Consider the following 18,702-nt stretch of genomic DNA (forward strand, 5'->3'; position numbering starts at 1 on the left):
TAGAGGGTTAATATTCCCAAAAAAAAAAATCCCAAAACAACTGACTTGTCAAACATTACTCCCACAATGTGCGAATCTTTAATGACAGCATGTGGTTATTATCCAGTAAGTTTTACTGCATTTAAAATTTGACTGTAAAACGAATATTTCATGTGACTTATGATCAGGATTCTTACTTTTTTTAAATCCATATAAGAGCGCAGCAGCACTGGAGCTGTTCTCTGAGTTACTCACACCAGTCTTTTTTACAGCACACCGTTAGCTAGCTAGCTAAGCAGTCATGCAGTTAGTTTTTCCTGGTTCCCAGAATGTGAACAGCTCAGGTCTCTGATTTAAATGAAAGAAGATATTGACTGATTTTGGTCACCGAGAGCTCAGGACACCATCGGCTTCTTCAGTGACAATTAGAAAGCTTCACTAAGTTTTATTGGTGTAAGCTGGGGTTCGCAGACAATCTGCTGTGGGGGTCAAACGATGTGTTCATTTCACATATTCTGGATAATCTGAGATAATCTGTGTAGCTTTTCTTTGCCTATATCAAAACCACTACTTCAAACTCGGTGGCTGTGCTGGTGGGGGCAGCGGTAGGTGCAGGTGAGGCTGTTTGGAAGTAGTTCTCATTTTTTTACTAAGAGTTGTTCTTTGTTGCCAGCCTGCTCCACTCTGTGTCCGTATGTTTGTGGGAACCTCAAACTCCTACATTTACCATCACAAATAAGAGTCAAACCCTCAATTTAACCCTGACCTAGTTGTTACCTAAACCCTGAAACAAAATCTGAACTCAGAAAAATGAAAAAATGCAGTTGCTGTAATGGTCTAAAACTCAGACGGGTTCTCACAAAGACAGCTGGACATGTTTTTATAAATAGACTCACTCATGCTGTAAAGATGAGCTACAAAAACATGGGTTACGCTCTTTTCAAACAGTGATTGCAATAGTACCCACTTGTCAGTGTAAGCTGCCTCATGCTTAAATATAATTGCCAACTTAGTCCACATTAATTGCTCCTTAAGTGCATTAATATAGCTGTGAAGAGGAATCAGTGTGTAGATCAGGAGTTATATTAGCAGCTGCAGTCTTTCACACGCAGGTGGTTCCCTGCTTAGTTTAGTCCATTTGGCTGATGTGAGCACGACACACCGGCCTGTTTGCTCAGAACACATTTCTGCTTTAGACGGAAACACAAATATTACTCACTGGACTTGAGTGCTGAGGAATTGACTTCAATCTCTCCTCCCGTGATTGGCTGGAAAACCGCGAGCTCAGCCTGGTAGTGGTCAGGACTCGGGGCCAGGCTCGTGTTAGCCGTGCTCCTCTGCTGGGCTTCATGTTCCTCATAAACGGCCATCAGCTTACAGGAAAACACACAAAATGCAGCAGGTTAGGTTGTTCTGGTTTTGGTATTTTCACATTTAAACAATAACTGCAGCAGAGTAAAGCTTTAGGACATAATATCACAAGTTTTTTACTACTTATTGTAGAAAACAAAGCAGGTTTAAGAGATAAGAACCAACATATGGATATCAACAGTGCTCATACTTCACCATTAATCCGTAAACAGCCTGCTGGCTTCTTTAAATAAACCACAAACAATAGAAGCTGTTTGGTTTACTGCATGCACAAGCACTCAACATGTGTTACCTTGTGGATGAGCACGCTATAGAGGACATCCAACGAGCCCAGCATTCCTGTGACAGAGCGTGTCCTACTGATTAACCACTGACTCCATTAATGTCCTCTGTGCATGTGTGCGCACTGTGCTAACTCTAACTGGGTTATATAGTGGGATCCCTGTGTATTGAGCACTGCACCGAGTCTGTGTTTAGTCTAACGTTGCACAGAGCTCGTCCACACTGTGTTCTAGGGGCCTCCACGCACAGGCTGAATAGCCCTGTGTGTGTATGTGTGTGTTTACGTGCATCGTGTCCATAGTGGCTAAGAGTAAAGAAAGGAGACTTTACCAGCAAAGCCAGAGGCTTCATGTGACAGTGGACACAACAACAACTAGGATTTGTTTGCTGTCTCTTACTCAGGCAGATGCTACTATGTTCCCACAGTGCAATCTTTTTTCATGGACTGGACTATACCAGTGTATTTCTGTATATCTGGGTTCTTTGGCGATATATTTTGATGTAAAGTTTTACTAAAAGTTACTGTAATTCCACAATCATGACATCACTGTGTACAGCCCTTTCCACTGTGTGTTGCTAGCAGACCCCACCTTTCACCCTTTATGATTGGGACGCTGCATTAGCTGGCAGCAATTCACAATTGTAATCAATACAACACTCCAGAACCTCATTATTATAACTTTCTCATATACAACAGGCACACAGGAAGAGACTAGCAACAAGTAAAATCAGGACCAGGTCCACAGTTAAACTCTCAGCTTTGAGGGAAGCAATTAAAGTGACGACTAATGGGAGTGAAGGACACTGCAGACTGACATGTAAGTGGTTGGTAAAGACATTAGAGGTGTCACCTACGCAACTGGAGCCTGGACTGTCAGCTAGTGACAAATTGTCAGCTTTCTGTAGAAGAGGCTTAGTGTGACAGGACTTAAGGACCTGCCTGAGTATCCACCTGTTTTAGTCTCACAGTAATTCAAAGACACCTCAGTGTTTTCCCTGAGCTCACTGTTTGTGGAGAAGTCGGTGTTAACATTTGTTGGGATGCTATTATTTAACCTCCTAGGACCTGGCATCCACATATGTGGACATCACATTTTGGGTTATTTAGACCACAATACTCAATTTTGCTCTACAAGGGCCTGATATCCACTTACGAGGACGTTATAGTGCTACTGTTCTATAAAAATTTTAAACAAATATCCTCATATGGCTCTTATTTTTCCTAAGAAACAAAAATCAGGTAAAATAAAAATCTGGTCATTCTTTGTTTTTACATTCATTGGGTCCCAATCAGCCCAAATATCAAAGAGAAATTAAAAATGCATGCTGTGGAAGAGTTCGGGTCTTAGGAGGTTAATGTAACAACTTGCTGTCAACTCAAGCAGTGTTATCTTTACAACCTGAAGCTACATCAATAAAAACACAGATGGGGGCGTAATAAGAAATGATTCAGCCTTTAACGCGTCTTTAAATGCAGTAAATACGACTTGAGATGAATAACTGTTTTAACAAATACTAAGTCAAGATGCAGAAGCAGTAAGTGAAAAACTACATACACCTGGGAACTTAACAGTTTGTGGGACCATTTTTAGCAGAAGTAACTGGAAGCACTCATTTCCTGTATGACTTTATCAGTCTGTGACATCACTGTGGTGGAAATTTGGCCCACTCTGCTTAGTAACACAGACCCACCAAAGCATTTCAATGGGTTGAGGTCTGGACTTTGACTGAGTCATTACACTAACTTCATTCTTTTCTTTTTCAGCCATAGATGTGCAGATTCACAACTGCTCCTGGGATCATTGTCCTGCTGCATTGCCCAATTATTCCCAAGCTTTAGCTGTCAGACAGCTTCATGTTTAGCTCTAGAATACTTTAGTATACAGACGGGTTCAGGTCCTGTGGTGCAAAGTGATGTGTTGTGCAAATCCTGATCAAACGTCTCCCCTTCGGTCAACTTCTTGCTCCAGAAGTCTTGCGGTTTGTTCAGATCAGGTCTTGTCATGTTCTCTTTAGAGAGAAGAGATTTTCTCTCAAGTCTGTTTGGACTGTTTGAACTTGAACACAGCTGAGATAGTTGTTTTGTTTTCTGTAGGTTTTCCGAGCTTTTCACAGTCTGACCTCGGGCTGAATTTGCTGGGACGTTCACTCCTGAGACCGGCCTCTGTCTTCAATGTTGTGAATCCGCATTCTTACTGCAGACCAATTAAATTCAGACAGTTTGGAAATAGACATATAACCATTCCTGGGTTGATGAGCAGCAACAACTGGCTCTAATCACCTGGATCGTTGCTCCCAATCAGCAAACTGCCAAAACGCCTGCTTTTATAGAGGCGGTATGACTTATTGATGATCAGTTAATCCAGCGCATTTGATTATTAGCGCATGGTTCTACACTTTGGCTTCGTTTTTGTTAAACAAATTATAACCTGTCTGATTTTTCGCCCATCATAATTAAATCATTTTAAATCATTTTATTTCCTATCATTTAAAGAGGGTGTACTTTCTTTTTCCCATATCTGTACATACTTTTGCTTTTTCTCCAGGAAGAGCCAAATAGTATCAAGTTACACAATATCGCACCTTTCTTGCCATCTTCCCAGCAAATCTCACCAGCTATTCAGCACAATCCATGCCTCTCCGTCTTTCACACATTCATGTTCTGTCACATTCCCCACTTCCATCTGTCTAACACAGATTTCTCTCTTTGTCTTACTCAGTTTTTCCTCTCCTAACAAATCTTCGTTTTTTGCCATATTTCTGTTGACATTGTTATCCTTTCCCCCAGGTCATTCCCAACCTTTTGGTGCCACGGCACATATTTCACATTAGAAAAATCACACGGCACACCACCAACCAAAAATGTGACAAAAAGCATATTGATATTTTTCCCCGCACACCAGACATAGTAGAATTGGCTCGGTTTGTCCCCAGTATACCCCTTTTGCTTTATTCTGACCACTACTCATGCTGGGCCTTCACCTGGGTCAGAGTTTTCTCCAGGACCAGACTGACTACTTTTTCTTTTCAGATATTTATCTATTGCTATTACGCACTGTGTTGTCTCACAGCGTGACTATTATGTAATTTCTTCTTCGTATTCTTCTGTTTACTAGCAGCTGGCAACCCATCTAATTAGAGCAGGTAGTTGTACTGCCCTCTAGTGGAAGAGAATATAATTGTTCAACCCATTACTCACGCCGATCGCTTACGGCAGAGGTCCCCAACCTTTTGTGCTCCACGGACCGGTTTAATGTCAGACAATATTTCACAGACCGGCTTTTAAGGTGTCGCGTATAAATACAACAAAATAAAACGATACGACCAAGACAAAAACTGTGGGATTTTGTAAACATTATAATAAACGTGAATTCACTGTGTAATTGTGTAACTTTATTAGCAGCGTCCTCCTGAAATGCACCAACAACACTGAGAGTAACATCCTCCTCTCTGCCCCTTAATGCTCTCTGGTCGCTATAGTAACACAAACATTTCTTTCAAAATAAGACACACAAATACAACACGGGAAAAGACCCAGGGAAACCGAGTGAACAATAATAACCCTGAAAACCATAAATTTCACATCCGAGCCTCAACTCTCGCGGCCCGGTACCAAACGACTCACGGACCGGTACCAAACGACTCACGGACCGGTACCAAACGACTCACGGACCGGTACCAGGCCGTGGCCCGGGGGTTGGGGACCGCTGGTTTAGGGTACCAATCAACTGGAAGATGAAAAAAAAAACCACTAAATGTGATGAAAGGGATGTTACTGTTCCAGTTTTTTCTTTCATTCTGAACTTCTACAATATGGATACAATGTACCTGCTTGACATATATCAAAGAAATGTACCATCAGAAGAACATTTAACTTTCTGGATGTAAGAATCAATATTAGTGTCGAGTAAGAAGAATCCCTCCAACATGTTTAAGAGGACGGGACAAACTGAGAGACAGTTAAAAAGATAATACTTCCAGCCATGTCTGTGTTGGCACAATGTAACAAAAAGAGCTCACATTCCTCACCAGAAAACTGCTTAAGAACAAGACTAATAGCTTCCAGATAAAAACACGCACAGAGCCGTGGCAGAGATCGTTAAAAAAAGAACATCTGAAAGGATGACTGGAAGAAAAATGTGTAGACAAATTCAACAGAGCCTTGCCAAGTCTCTTAAAAAGCTGAGGGGGGAAGAAAAGAAAGGCAAGCGGAGCAGATATGGGAGGACTCTGCTTCTGTTCTGTTCAACAGGGAACTCAAAGACCTGCCAAACAAAATGACACCACAGCTTGAGCATGGGAGGAAGAGCGCGATGAGAGAGACGGAAAGGTGAGACCGCACCGAGCGAAAGCACCGAAAAAGACAAATGGGCACAGAGAACGTGAGAGACGGAGACGAGAGAGACTTATAAAGATAATAACGAGGCAGACTGACAGATGTGTGGTACTGTAAAAACCTTCAGGATGTCAGAGAGCAAAAAGCAAACCTGAAACTGGAGACTAACAGAGAGTCACTGTGTCAAGTCCAATGACGTGTAAGCAAAATGAAAAGTTACACGCTGCCAATTCCAGCCCTGCTCACCTGCCACAGGCCGAGCACACACTTTTTATTTAGAGGAAATTTTAAAACGGATTCTCTGTCACACATCTGAAAAATATTAAACAAATTGGGTCAAAATTTGACTCAAAACCTGATGATTCGTGTAATATTTTATTACCATGAACTGTAATTTTTTTCTCTGCGACTCTTCATCTCAATCGTGTAATTATATATAACATTTAACCTTCAACGTCTAAACTCAAAGAAGACAATGGCGGTAAAATTTTGTTGATTTCTTTCTTCTTCTGTCAAACACACATTTTACTTTGATCGTGTTGCTGACGGCATCATGTAGAAATGTCTTTTAATTGTCTGTGAGTCTTGATTCAAAAATACTTTCTTATACTTTCTTCTTTTTTAGAGGCAGGTGACAAGACTTACACGTCACGTTTACTCGTAAGCCTTTGCACGTTTCCATGATTCATTCTGATCTACATACTGTACATCCAATTTTTGGCACCAAGTCTTTTCATAATAAAAGACGTGTAATTTTAGGCCTTTTATTTTGAATTAATACTTTCACAGTTTACAAGTGAACGACCCTCTGTTATTATCACCAGTTTAGCAAACAACGGTAATCACCGACTAAATAAAATCTAAACATGTGAATCACTTTTACTAATAAAGTAACTTCACTTCAGTGTTTTACATGATGCACCATGTTTACACTGCAGCACTTCCTAATGTGAGTGAGTGCAGAGCCGCCTCTGTTATGAAGTAAATGAAACCGATATGGGTAAATTAATAGCAGTCCAGAACTGGCGTCGGTGCGCATGCACAAACACCTCCATTACCATCTTTTTCCGCATGATATGCTTTTTAATCGGCTCGATTAAAGCCCGATTGATTGGTTTGGTGTGGATCGATAAAACGCCTCAATCGGGAAAAATGCACGAGTACATCCACGGCTCGCAAACAGTATGTGGACTCTCACTTTCACACCCAAACAAAACAATCTTTAAACACGCTTACGCTATCCGCACACCACTGACCTTTGATTTCCACTCACAACCACTTACCATAAAAAATCCATGATGATGAAGTGTGTATTTGTGTATTTGTGTGTCTGTGTGCGTACTTTGGCATCTTATCCAGTCAGCAATATCCGTAGCAATGACCACTCCATCACAGCTGCATCAGTAGAGTCATACATGACCACAACTGTGAGAGTATTTCATGAATAGTTTATGGATGTTGTTTTACTGATTGTTTTATAGGCTGGTTTTGGAGATGGCTTTGGGTGTGATACACATAGAAACGAAGATTAAGGAAAAACAAGATCGACAAATAACAATTTTTCTTTTTGCAAATATGCTAATTTACTGCTTTTCATGATGCCTTTCTTAAAAATGTGAATAATAAACTCAGATGAACCGAATAAAACGGTGAATTGAGGATAAATAATAAGTGTGCCAGACCCAAAATTCACAGAGCTTTTATTCTGACACCACACAAGAAAGACACACAAACAAGCACACACACACTGACAGAGGATAGACTGACAGCACCACCTAGTCACGCTCAAAAGAAACTGCACCTTCCAAGCCCCCCCCACACACACACACACACGTCTGACCCTCAGTCTGCTTTTGTGTCATTTATGAGTCTACTACTTCAACCAAAAAGAGATAAGTAAAGACATGACCCAGAAGCAGAGGAAAACAAACACATCATCACATTTTAAAACTACCAGACAACTTTACAAGCTTGCGAACATATTTTATCTGTTATTTCACTCCCTGCTCTTTAACTTATTTAGGTGTAGAGCCAAAGTTTAAAAACATGTGACATAATTGTGATGCACCAACCACAAACATCTGGTTTGCTGCTGTGGGCAGCTACGGTCACTCGAGCAGCAGATTAAAGCTAAGCTTGAGGAACAACACTCAGGAGAAATAATACTTTTAAAGTGCAGCGAGTTTCTATGTACTGACCATAAAAATATTCGTGCATAAATTTTGCAGATTACAAAGAGAATTTGAATGAACCCTGAGGCAGGTCAGCTCTTCTGTTCCAGGCTACAAGTTGGCCTTTCTTCTTTCATCAGCAGATATTCCTGCGTAGCCCCGTTTCCCCCTCTGGCATCACTTTGCTTTCCCTCCTTTGCTTCCCACTTCTCTCCTCCCTGCCTCCTTTCATTTTACACTGTTTCTCCACGGCTTCTTTCTTCGGCTGAGCCGCTCTCCCCTCTGACACGGTTCTCTGAATTTACCGTAGATTTAAGTGTGTGCTTGTCTTTTAATCTCATTCAGAATTAGTAACCAAAGTTTGGGGAAAAACCAGAAATGCCAATTATGACTTACTGACCTGCTTATAATGGTATTTTTACATATAATGTCTCATTTGTGACTCTATGTGACTCTTTTCTATGTTCACACTCAGCCTCCTGCTAGATGCGTCTATGGTACTAATCTTAAAAACCCTACATCGTCTCGTAGTCGAGTCATCGCATTCAAGAACTCAGGTGTCCACTCGTCGAAGGAAACTAATTTCTGCTGCTTGTATCCACAGCTCGCGAACGAGACCCCGAGACCCCCGAACTCCTCCACCTGGGGTGTGTGGACACTTCATCAATCAAATATGATCATTTTTCAGACCTCCACCTCTCCAAAAACCTGACTTCACTTTGATGTAAAGCAGAAGGGAATAGCCAAGCGTGGATTTCATTGTTGTGTTTAAAGCTCACCACTTGTGTTTAAAGCTCACTTTCTTGAGTGTTTTAACCACAGAGCTACATTTCTGCCCAAATGTGTACCTGGAGGAGTTAGTTATGGCTGTTCTATGTCACATGACATGTTGGTTTAGCTTTTCTGTGTTTGTGTTTGGTTGAGGCTCAAGAATGTAAGGGCCTTTCTCAATATGCGTACTTGTGCGTACTTGCGTTCTCGTGTACTCGTGATACGTCATCAGTCGGAGACCAAGTACTGTTCCAATTCGAAGTACGCATCAAGCCGAGAACACGAAAAAGTCCCGGATGTGTTCTCGCTCCGCCCGTTTTATCGAGCATGCATCGGTGGTGACTTGTGTGGACTTGGTACAGCTAAATATCCCAGAATGCATTTCGTCCAAAACTCAAACGCGGCAATGGCGGACGAGCGGGTCTAAAAACTTTTAAATATTACTCTTTCTGGGTCACAAAATAAACTTTTAAGTTCTTTTCAAGCGAGAATGTAGCTGTGTAAACTTCGAATATCTGCTCAGTTTATCAAGATATCATATATTTCCAAACGAGGTCCGACGTTTTCGGAGACGTCTGTGACCCGCCAGCTCCATAGCAGACAGCGAGGTCGAGGATTATTACAGCCGGCGAGAACAGCCGACTCCCGGCAGATCGTTTTCAACCCCCCCACCCCCCCGCGGTCTTTTCGCTACTCAGGTTAAACAAACCCCAAACCCCAGCAGCTGTCTATTGTATTGAGTGTCCACTAAAATAAAAATAAAAGCGTTCTAACATCTCACCTGCTTGTTTTTATTAAGGTATGTACACGTATGTACATGTACACTATTTTTATTAATAGAGATTTCACTACTGAGGTTAAACATGATATATAAGTCACTTAGATCACTTCTAAATGTTAATGTTTGGCTTATTTCGGCTTTTTATTTGTTCCTGAGTAAACCGGTTTGGCTGTGATTAAAGTTAAGCTTCATAACATATTACTCACAGTTAAATTAAGGACGGCAGTAAAAACTCCGGACCTGTGACATCATCAAGTACGCTGGTGTTCCAATTGTACAAATCGCGAGTCCGTGCTTGCGTTCTCGGCGAGTCCGTACTCCCGTGCGTTCTCGGCGAGTACGTACCCGCCGAGAACGCGAGTACGTACTCGCGTACTTGAGAATTGAGAAAGGGCCTAAGTAAAGGTGTGCGATGCTGATTTATTTCCTGCTTCACGCCGGAGCAACAAACCAGTGTACTGGAGGAACACCGCCTGTACTGGAGGAACACCGCCTGTACTGGAGGAACACCGCCTGTACTGCTGCAACATCCAACTCACACTAAAAAGAAAACTCCACTGTAACATTAGACCCATATACAAAGCATTTTACACATCTGACAGTTATTTATGATGTTACTGTATTTATTTGATCACATAAAAGGTCAGGAAAAAACATGCGAGACATCTGACAACCAGTTGATACTTTTAAGGTCTTATTTTGAGAATATTAAATGTTTTAACAGTTGTAAGATCCGCTGTGATGTTCTGAGTTATAGTGGCTCCTTACAAATCGGCTGATGTAAATCATCATGTTCCAGCACTCTGTTCTATTGGATATCCCCACACAGCAACAAAGAGCTTATCGATTAACACGTGAATCTGATACACCCGCGCTCGCTCTCTCAGTCTCGATACTCTGTTTAATCTGACTGTTTTATTCCTAAGGGTTCGCTTTTGTCCCCCACCGTGCGTTTTATATTCTCTTGCATGCTTTAAAAAATGAGTCAAACATTAACAACAGAACACGGGTGAGAAAACGTTCGCTCCCAAAGGATGTAAATGCTAACCTTACACATAAATGCCAAAGGACAGGGACAAAAATATTTATACGCACACACAGACGGACAAACTGAGTATGACCTCTCTGCTACAATCGATCCGTTGATGTGCTAATCGATAATTAGGATGGGTTTGTGTCTGTACGGAGAATATGGATGAATGAAATTCCACTGCTCAGCAGTTTCAGCGGTGTGTAGGTGTGTATTTGTGTAGTTTCGTGCGCATGTGAGTTCTCTTCCTCTATTGATCTCCAGTCACCTTGCCTCTCAGCAGAGCATGAGAAATCCAGACAAAACAGACAGGAGGGAAAAGATGAATGGGAGGCAGAAATACTGCGCAGAAAGAACTCAGACACAAAGACAAAGGGGGTCCACAGACACACAGTTCCAACTGTTAGACAGCCAGACAACAATGCACACCGAAACATATTATAGCTGACATACAGAGAAGAGAAAGCAGAAAAATTGAAACTGTCGCGAGTAAAGCAGCGCAACTGTTCAGTGACTTTTTGAACTTCAGTGTCTGTCACAGCGCCAAAATATAATGAAAACTTCTGTCCTACAGATGGTGTGTGTACGCCTCTGCATTCATATTTACGTGCATGACTGTTTGTATCCCTACATATATGCATTTATGTTTGTGCATGAAAACGAATATCTGTGTGTGTGTGTCTGTAAACCATCTACCACCATCTCCCCGAGGCTGTGTGTAGACCACGCTTGGCCATATGGAACAGCATTATGGAGACACACTGGCACAGATGGACACATTCTGTACTGGCCATATTCTCAGTGATCTACCAGTAGCTGTCTAAAAAACAGCACTCATAAGCCAGAAGAGCCTGTAACCAGTGATAACTGTTTAGGCACCCGCTGAATGAAAATGAGGGAAATCATCAAATCTGTGTTATTAACTGATAATGATCGCACCGATTCGAATATTCTGGACAAGTGTTTTCAAACTGGTCCTGCACCAACCAACCAGTACCTGGTACTCCACTACAGTAGCTTAGTATAATTTACAATTTAAGAGACACTCTAATTAGGGGTGCAACGATACTCGTATCGATATTGAACCGTTCATACAGTGCTTTCGGTTTGGTATGTATATGTATGAACAATACAACATTTTTAATTTATTTTATCAACTTTCCTTCTGACGATGCTGTCTGTGTTGAGCGCTCAGTGGATCTGCGCTCGACAGTGCAGCCTAGGCGGAGTAGTCGAACGCAGATTCACTGAGCGCAGCGCAAGCTAGCGAGACAGAAGCTAAGCTCATTGCAACATGGCAAATTGAACCTCCCCCACCCTCATTCAGATCTGGCGTTTGGAACTATTTTGGTTTTCATGTGACGTATGACCCTGAAGGTAGGCGCGTCATGGACAAAAGTAAAACAGTATGTCGGATGTGCCACGCAATGCTCAATTACATTGGTGGGAACTAGTGTGTTAGCGCAGTTAGCTCGTTAACGTGTTGGCCGTCCAGCCCCACGCACGGGGCGATCCGCGGTAGCTCGTTAAAGGAGATTTGCCGTGTTGTGGCGTTAACGTCATTTCAGATTAACGCTGACAGCACTAGTGGGAACACAACGAATATGACTGCACATTTACTCCGACATCATCCTCGTGCAAAGACAAGTGGAAGCAGACAAAAACAACAAGCACGCATGCTACAAACTTTACCCGAGTCATTTAGACAGCCGTTAGCACATGATTCTCCTTATGGGGACCTGATATGTTTAATATGCTGCTGAGAATATAGCCCAGAAGAAGCGTATAGTATAGCTTTTATTTTGGAAAGAGACATTTCTATGTAATAAACTCTCTTTTCCAAAGATGAGGGATTTCTCAATCAGATAGATTTATTTTTTTTATTACTTTGTTTCAGCAACATTAAATTTAAAAACTGTACTTTTGAGTTAAAATATATATTTATAATTTTAATAAATGACAAATTAATAAAGCATGAACATTTTTTGTGACACCAAAGTATCGAACCAAACCGTGAATTTTGTGTATCGTTGCACCCCTAACTCTAATTGTTCTTATGCTGGAACAACAATTCACCCACCGTCTGAAACCAGCTATTTTAGTTCCCATCACCTTCCTTTCAAACCAGCTTTCTTCTGTCTGCCCTCCCCTTGTAAAGAAAAGGTCTGAACAGGAGGCTGGGAGGGGTTTCTGTCTTCACAGCCAGAGCTGTGTGCCTGTGATGACCTTATTACGGATATTAGCTCTAAATGATGCAGTGTGCAGAGCCAAACGTGCATTGTTGCAACGTGCCAGCAGTTTAGAGCCTGAGCTTGTGGATCACATGGACTACTCGCCCATTTCCTGATCTCATTATTTGGAACTCTGGCTATGTTTAATATCATTAATCTTTAGACAAGTATACACAGTTGTGGTCAGGAGTTTATATGCACTCATCATCGGCTTGAATGGTCGATGGCCAATTAGGGTTTTTAATGATTTCTTTGAACTGTTCATTTTTCAGAGTGGAAGAATTATACAGCATGCATTATTAATGATTTAAAAAACAAGAACTGAGTGCACAAATTAAGAATTTATTTTGGATTTTGTTTAATCCACATGGGACCAAAAATACCCCACTAATATTTGGATAAAGGTCTCGTCCAGGTTGCACCATGACCAGATTCTTGGTAGGCATCAACAAGCATAATTCTGGATGGAAGTTTTTTTAAATAGGCGGGTTTCCCCAGCATGGACTTTTCAGTATAATCTACAAATCTTCAGTAGGGCCATTCCAGAAGCTTAATCCATTCCAAAACCAGTTTTTATCCAGGTTTGGGATCATTGTCCTGCTGAAACACAGTCAGCATCTAGCTGTTGATTTGAGGTGAAGATGAGGAAATTGGACGTAGTCCTCCTCCTTCATTATTCCATCCAGTTTGTGAATGTACCAGTACCACTGTGGCTGTACCGGATGATGCTACACAACCATGTTTGGCACAGTGTTGTTAGCTTTGAAACCTTCACTTTTACTCCTCCAAACCCATTTCTTTTCACCGTGGGCAAACAGCTCGGTCATTGTCTCATCTGGTCATCAAACGTTTCTCCAGAAGGCGTTTGGCTCGTCCATGTGGGCAGCTGCTGATTCTGGAGCAGGTGCTTCTTTATTGGTGGGTACCCTCCCATGTCATGACAATGTAAAACTGGCTTCATGCTTTACAATCACCATGAAAAATAGACAGTTCAAAGAAATGAGTAAAACCCAAAATTGGCATTCATGCCCGTGATGAGTGGATATAAATGTATTAGGGCTGCCACGATCAGTCGACTAGTCACGATTACGTCGACTATCAAAATCGTCGATGACAAATGTAATAGTTGACGCGTCGTTTAAAGCTTTGTAAGATCCTGAAAGACGCAGGAATAAGTAGTAGGATTTAAGAGTGTAATAACGGACTGAAACAGAAGGTGGCAGCACTGCATGTACAAGGATGCCAGCTGCCGTTAAACCTCGAAGAAGAAGAAGCAACTCCGGTATCGTAGCTGTGACCAAATTCAGGCCGCATCCTTCGGAGGCCGCATTTGAAGGCCGATTACGTTACAGCGACGTGACGAAGGCTGTCCAAATTCAAAGACTTCTGCAAATGCAGCCGACAAATGCGTCTTACTTTTCCCCAGATTTGAAGGATGGGTTGGGTGTATCCTTTGTGGCCCAGCCGATCCCAGAATCATAGCACAGCTCAGCTAATTCCAGTTTCCAACAATGGCGGCCGCTACTGAGTTTTAATATTACTCTTATTATTCTTTCTGGGTCACAAAATAAACGTTTTACATATTTTCTGGCGAGAATGTAGCTGTGTAAACTTCAAATATCTGCTCAGTTTATCAAGACACCACATTTTTGCAAAAGTGCGCTGACGTTTTTGGAGACGTCTGTTAGCCACTAGCTCGATAGCTAGCCGGGGGCTAGGCTCACTAGAGCCGTGAGAACACCGGACTCCCAGCAAATCGTTTTCAAACCCCCCACGGACTTTCGTTACTCAGGTTAAACATATATAAGTCACTTAGATAACTTAAAAATGTTATTGTTTGGCTTTTTTTAGTATTTTATTTGTTCCTGAGTAAATCAGTTTGGCTGAGATTAAAGTTATAGTTTTTACACAGCTGAATAAACGTCAAGCAGACAGCTGATTATCAGAAGTGTGAGATGCTCGAGAATTTACTCCGGTGTCCTGTTATATTTTAGATAGCAAGGAGCAGACGGCTGAGTTTATTAAACTCCACTGAGACAATCTGCAAATTTTATTAAAAGTTTAATAAACTCCGGGTCAGGGATGAGTTCCTGCCCCAAGTGGAGGAGTTTAAGTATGTTGGGGTCTTGTTCGGGAATGATAGGAGAAGGGAGCCGGAGATCGACAGACAGATCGTTCCGTTGTGGTGAAGAGGGAGCTGAGTGTAAAAGCGAAGCTCTCAATTTACCGGTCGATCTACATCTCTACCCTCACCTATGGCCACGAGCTGTGGGTTGTGACCGAAAGAACAAGATCGTGGATACAAGCGGCGGAAATGAGCTTCCTCCGAAGGGTGGCCGGCCTCTCCCTTAGAGATAGGGTGAGAAGTTCAGCCATCCGTGAGGGGCTCAGAGTAGAGCCGCTGCTCCTCCACATTGAGAGCCAGTTGAGGTGGTTAAGCTAGAGGAAGTGGCTGGCGAGAGGGAGGTCTGGGCTTCTCTGCTTAGGCTGCTGCCCCCGCGACCCGGCTCCGTCCCGGGATAAAGCGGAAGAAGATGGATGGATAACCTATCATCTTGTCTTTATTTTTAGTTAGCACATACCTTACACACTTCAAGCTGTAAGCTAATGATAGTTATATAAGAGCAGATGCTGCTGGTGCAATAAGCTGTACGTTTTACGTCCAATGGATGATGATCTGATTAGTTGATTAATCACAAAAATAATCGGTGACTAGTCGTTTGTGGCTAATAATCGTTTGTGGAAGCTCTATAATGTATATGACCAAAAATGAGGAAAAACCACAACAGAGTCCCGTTCCTTTCTCTCCACAGCAGGCTACACACAAAGTTAAATTTAACCAGCATTTTTCTGCAGTTTTTGTGTTTTTAGATGAGATAAATTAACATCAGGGTCTTTATTCTTATATGCAGAAAGATCAAAAAGGGGGAAAAAAGCTGACTCCCAAAAAATCTCAATACAAAACAAAGAACTTTGGTATTTTCTATCCAGAACACCTTTTTATGGACCTTGGTTTGCACATGGAGCTATGTTGAAGAAAATGTGTAATGATGTCAAAGCTGAAGCGCTGTGAATACAGCCTTAAAAAGTTGTCAATCTTTAAATCAATGCCAAGGTTTAGTTCACAGCACCTTCAGCCTCTGACAGCTCATTTATCCAGCTGTCTTTCCTTCATCCTCTCCTCCCCCAGCATCTTATCTCATTCAGTCGGATCTCCACATACAATGAATGTATGAGAGGCTTTTGAAGTAGGATTTGCTGGATGTGTGAGATGTGAGTGATTAGGCTACACACACATGTGTGTGCATCACGTTTTTGCACACACACACACACACACACACACACAGTGTTTTGGTGGTTGTTCTCTAAGGGATTTGTAGGTCAAAACTCTAAGAGGTAATCACTGGAAGCTGACAGCCCTAAACCGTGATCTGTGCCGTGCGCACGTATACTGATGCAGAAACACACAGAAAAAACGCACAAGAATTACAGATTAGATCTAAACTTGCTCGTACACATGTTAGCCATCTCAAAGTGGAAAACGAGATGTAATGATTTATGTTAATGATGCTTTCTTCAAACATATACAAACTGACAGACTGCTCGTATTCTCTTATTTTGTACATTTCAAACAACTTTAACTTTGTTAAACTTGTTAAAACCCCTTTGACGTGTTTTGCTGGAGGGTTGCTATATCGTGGTGTGGTCCTTCATATGTCTGTCATTGCTTTCATCAGTTCCAGTCAACATTTCACATGAATGACATAAAGGTTATTTGACCCACCCTAAAGCAGAATGAAAGAGCGTCCCTATTGGTCCAGTTGAGACAATCAAACTATCGCAACATTTTTTACATGGATTGTTTTTGGTCATTTTTTCTGTGTGTCGTTGATGATGCTGAACAACAACAGCAAACAATCAAATGAATATCAAATCATCACACATTGTCAAAATAATCATCTCTGACTGCCGGCAGACACAAAGACAATGATACGCTGATTAGCTGTAACTCTAACAATGTCGGTCATATATGTACATTTTAAAGTACCAAACATTATTTTTCTCTGGAGGATTTACTACTTTTGACTGATAGAAAGTAGTAAACACCACATTTTGTACCATCTTTAAGCTATTAAACGGTGATGTATGTGAAGCTGGGAGTGTATTGCATGTAAAGTTACATAGAGTTACATATAAATATGCTGCCTGTATCTAACAGGCCAGAGCGAAACTGATGATACTGATGACATGAGCTGAAGTGCTTCACAGTTATTGCTGTTAGACCATGAGCATTAACTCAAGTGCACCTGTTCATTGTTGCAAAACTGTTTGAAGACTAGTAAAAGACTTGCAGAAGTTTTGTATATATTAGTGCATTATTGTAAATCTGTAACATATTGTATTGTTTTAACAGTTTAGTCTGTGCCGGGCTCACACTGTGCGATTTTTGGCCCATTTTGAGCCGATTTTTGAGTCGTGCGACCGTTTTGGCGATCCGGCCGATTTTGGCCTTCATCGTGCGTCGTGCATCGTGTAGTATACGCGGGGTAACGAGAAGCGATTAACACCTCACGACCAGCTCCCGATCATCAATCGCTTGGTCGTGAGCACTGATGATTGAGGATTTCAATCGAAAAAGACGGCGCAGCACAACAGTGCAGCGTGTGATCTGGACACAAGCGGTGGAGGCACTTGTAGAACTTTGGAAAGCTCATCCGAGCCTTTTCGATGTGGCCTCACAAAATTATCACGACCACAACAACCGTGAAAATAGTTGGATGGACATTGCTGCTCAATCACAGCTGCCTGATCATGTTTTTCATTAGCAATTTAGCAAAGTTGATGGTGGTGTGTGTGTCTGACAGAGAGGGAGAGCGAGCGACAGATTTTCTGTTATAACCTTCATTTTATGGACGCACAGTGTGAGCACTCAGGTCGTATCAGAGCATCGGGTCGTATAGTGTGAGACCTGCATCGTGACCTACGAACTTCTAACGCTACGAACTGCGAGTCAATTGTGCAGTTTGAGCAGGAGCTGAATCGCGCGACTGAAAAAAATTGCACAGTGTGAGCCCGGCATTACTGTCTTGGAGCAACTGTAACCCACATCATGGCTCACACTGTGCGATTTTGTCAGTCACGCGATTCAGCTCCTGCTCAAACTGCACAATTGACTCGCAGGGGTTAGAAGTTCGTAGGTCACGATGCAGGTCTCACACTATACGACCCGATGCTCTGATGCGACCTGAGTGCTCACACTGTGCGTCCATAAAATTAAGGTTATAACAGAAAATCTGTCGCTCGCTCTCCCTCTCTGTCTTTCACTCACACAGACACACACCACCATCAACTTTGCTAAATTGCTAATGAAAAACATGATCAGGCAGCTGTGATTGAGCAGCAACGTCTATCCAACTATTTTCACGGTTGTTGTGGTCGTGATAATTTTGTGAGGCCACATCGAAAAGGCTCGGATGAGCTTTCCAAAGTTCTACAAGTTGTGCCTCCATCGCTTGTGTCCAGATCACACGCTGCACTGCACGTGCTGCTCCGTCTTTTTCATCGACGTTTATGTGTTTGCGCATGCGCAGTGTGAGAAGCTGCGGTGACACCCTCACGACGGTCGTGAGGGTGTCACCGCAGGTTTGAAATCCTGATTTCAAACAGGTTTGAAATCCTCACGACCAAGCGATTGATGATCGGGAGCTGGTCGTGAAGTGTTAATCGCTCGTTACCCCGCGTATACTACA

The 18,702-nt window shown here is 42.1% G+C and overlaps 1 protein-coding gene and 1 long non-coding RNA gene across 7 annotated transcripts in view; both read right to left on the reverse strand.

Moving 5' to 3' along the window:
* The window catches only part of LOC146501131 (partitioning defective 3 homolog B-like), a 269,394-nt gene that overhangs the window by 211,074 nt on the left and 39,618 nt on the right, over window positions 1–18,702 (reverse strand). For 5 of the 6 annotated variants that reach the window (XM_085136428.1, XM_085136430.1, XM_085136429.1 and 2 more), the window contains exon 3: window positions 1,199–1,352. In XM_085136428.1, the coding sequence (XP_084992554.1) occupies window positions 1,199–1,352 (154 nt within the window). Of the gene's footprint in view, window positions 1–1,198; window positions 1,353–1,642; window positions 5,134–18,702 lie in introns of those variants that run through there. The other variant, XM_085136431.1, reaches the window with a different exon arrangement.
* LOC146501133 (uncharacterized) lies at window positions 10,716–17,599 on the reverse strand. The gene is made up of 2 exons (XR_014869969.1): window positions 15,500–17,599; window positions 10,716–15,021 (listed from the first exon to the last, which is right to left on the reverse strand). It is a non-coding gene; the product is annotated as an uncharacterized LOC146501133 (long non-coding RNA).

The sequence above is a fragment of the Neolamprologus multifasciatus genome, chromosome 16 (assembly GCF_963576455.1).
Source record: "Neolamprologus multifasciatus chromosome 16, fNeoMul1.2, whole genome shotgun sequence".
In the NCBI taxonomy this organism is placed as follows: Eukaryota; Metazoa; Chordata; class Actinopteri; order Cichliformes; family Cichlidae; genus Neolamprologus; species Neolamprologus multifasciatus.